A 2,265-nucleotide genomic window follows, 5' to 3' on the forward strand; every position below is an offset into this window, starting at 1 on the left:
GACATGCTGTGGGAAAGGAGTGAGCGGAGTGCGAGAAGGGAGAGAGTGGAAGGGGGACAAGCTTACACGCTGCAGGGTAAAGAGATTGCGATGATGAAGATGGGCAAAAAGAGAGGAGAGGTCAGCGCAGGTCCAACCCGTTTCACCACGTCTCAGGGGCCGCAAGTGAGAGCGATGGATTTCCGAGGGCCAGACGCACTTGTAAGGCTGTTTGCGCCCACGCAAGGGAGAGAGTAGAGAGAGGAGGAGATGTCAGTTCACTTCGCGGCTCTCCGTGGCAGCCCTGTCTACGGTACGGCGCAGATGCGGGGGCGCGCACGCGGCTACTCACCATCTATGTTTTTGTGCGTTTGCCAGCGAAGGAGGGGGCAGGCAGGCAAGTGAGAAGAGGAGAGGAGGAGGGGGGAGGGGGGGGGGAAGAAAAGGAAGGAACAACGAGCAGATTTGGGGCCAGAAGTCGTCAGCCTGTCGTGTTCCTTTGCGCCTGCCCGGCCTCCCTCGCTTCCCCCACAGTCTTGCTTCCGCCTTTACGCACCGAGAAGTCGGGCACCGCCACCTCAATGAGTGCCGGGCGCGTGTAGTACCACTTTTCCCTCCTATGCCTTGCCCTCTCGTCTGCAAGCTGCACAATGATGGCCGGCGGCACATCAAAGCCGCGATGCGCGTCGGGCGGATGTTCCTCGTACCTCAAGAAGGCCTTGTCATACGCCATCTCCAGGCGCACGCTGGCCGCCGGCGGGATGCGCAGCTTGAGTTCGAGGCGAAACGGCCTTGCGCGCGGCATGGCCGGCGAGTAGCTGGCGCCGACGAGGGGCGAGGCCGATTCATCGTCGGCGAAGCGCACCAAGTCGGGATGGGAGAATTCGGCGAGCTCGACGCGGGAAGAGAGGGTGTGCAGGTAGGGACGGATATACCATGGCAGCGCATCGTAGTAGAGCAAGTCGAGCGCATGCACTTCGTTCGTGTTGCGCAGCTGCAGCGAGAAGACGCCGCGCTCTTGACCGGCGCCGCGAAAGTCGCGCGAGAAGAGCAGGTCGGGAGATGTGTAGTTGCGAGCTATGCATCAAAAAGGAGGCAAAATCAAACGTCAGTCAGAGGAGCAGGACCGAGCAGGACCGAGCTCTGTGTGTGCGTGTGTGTGTGAGAGAGAGAGAGGTGGCGACGTACGGTAGGAGAAGACGGCCTCCGTCCAGTCCATGCCGACATTGAGCGGCAGCTCAGCGCTCAAAGCATCGTACGTCACGCGTCCATGTTTCGTCAGATGTTGAGCGGGCGTCAATGGCGCGGCGGCGGCGTCGGCGGCATCGGCGTCGTCGTCAGCGATCTCCTCATCCTCCGGCGACAACGCCGGCGCTTGAGCAGCGAGGGCGGGATAGAGCTTGAACTTGGGAGTGAAGAGAGCCTCGCTCGCGCCGTCGTCGTCGTCGGCGTCGTTGTGATTGCTTGGTGCAAAGGAGGCAGCGTCGAGAGGCGCGTGTACGACGATGGACGAGGATGTGGCCAGTGGACACACGCGCTGCAAAGGTCGAGAGAAGAGCTTCTCGAGTGACCAATCTGTGGGTCACGCCGCCGCATGGCAGTACGTCAGCCACGCCGGCGAGGTGGCCCGGGGGGGGGGGGGGGAGGGGGGGGGGGGGGGGGGGGGGGGGGGGAAGGGGAGAGGGGGGGAGGGGGGGGGGCAAGACAATTCTCACTTCTGCGTCCCTTGAAGCGTCCCACATGCGGCGCAAAGACAATCTGCACTTTGAGTTGCACGGTCCACATCTCCTCCTCTGCAGCGTGATGCTGTTGAGCTTTCTTCTTGTCCTGCTCTGCCTCCTGCTCCTGGCGCTGGTGGCGACGCATGTAGATGCGCATGCCGACGTATTGCGCCTCGGCCATGCGATGCATGTCAAGCAGACTGGCCAGGCCGGCATGTGCGCCGCACGGCAAGAGGGAGAGCAGCGGCGCGAGGTTTTCGGTGCATACTTGCTCCGAGGGCAGCAGGGCGTGGAGTGTTGTCGTCTTGTTGCTTGAGTTGCCAGAGCTGCTGGCGGCGCTTGCAGCGGCGTTGCCGAAGGAGGAGAAGAGAGGCAGCAACTGAGGCATGACTAGACTGGGCGACGAGAGCGAAGAGAGGGTGGTGCAGAACAGGCCCGCCAGAGAAGAGGTGAGCTTGCTCCACGAGACGAGTGCGGCCGCCGAAGGAGCGCGCGCGGCATGCGACGAAGGTGAGGGACTGTTTTTTGAGTCGAGTTTTTGCGCCGCGGGGGTGGAGAGGAGAGG

The 2,265-nt window shown here is 62.7% G+C and overlaps 1 protein-coding gene across 1 annotated transcript; it reads right to left on the reverse strand.

Annotated features, from left to right (window-relative positions):
* Positions 1-460: 460 nt before the first annotated feature.
* Positions 461-2,163, reverse strand: FA09DRAFT_301910 (hypothetical protein; the record flags this gene model as incomplete). The annotated part of the gene is made up of 4 exons (XM_025740382.1): positions 461-1,056; positions 1,168-1,540; positions 1,744-2,026; positions 2,081-2,163. Coding segments are annotated over 4 exons (1,335 nt in total), but the record flags the coding sequence as incomplete, so codon positions are not given.
* Positions 2,164-2,265: the final 102 nt, after the last annotated feature.

The sequence above is a fragment of the Tilletiopsis washingtonensis genome (assembly GCF_003144115.1).
Source record: "Tilletiopsis washingtonensis strain MCA 4186 unplaced genomic scaffold FA09scaffold_24, whole genome shotgun sequence".
Taxonomy (NCBI): domain Eukaryota; kingdom Fungi; phylum Basidiomycota; class Exobasidiomycetes; order Entylomatales; genus Tilletiopsis; species Tilletiopsis washingtonensis.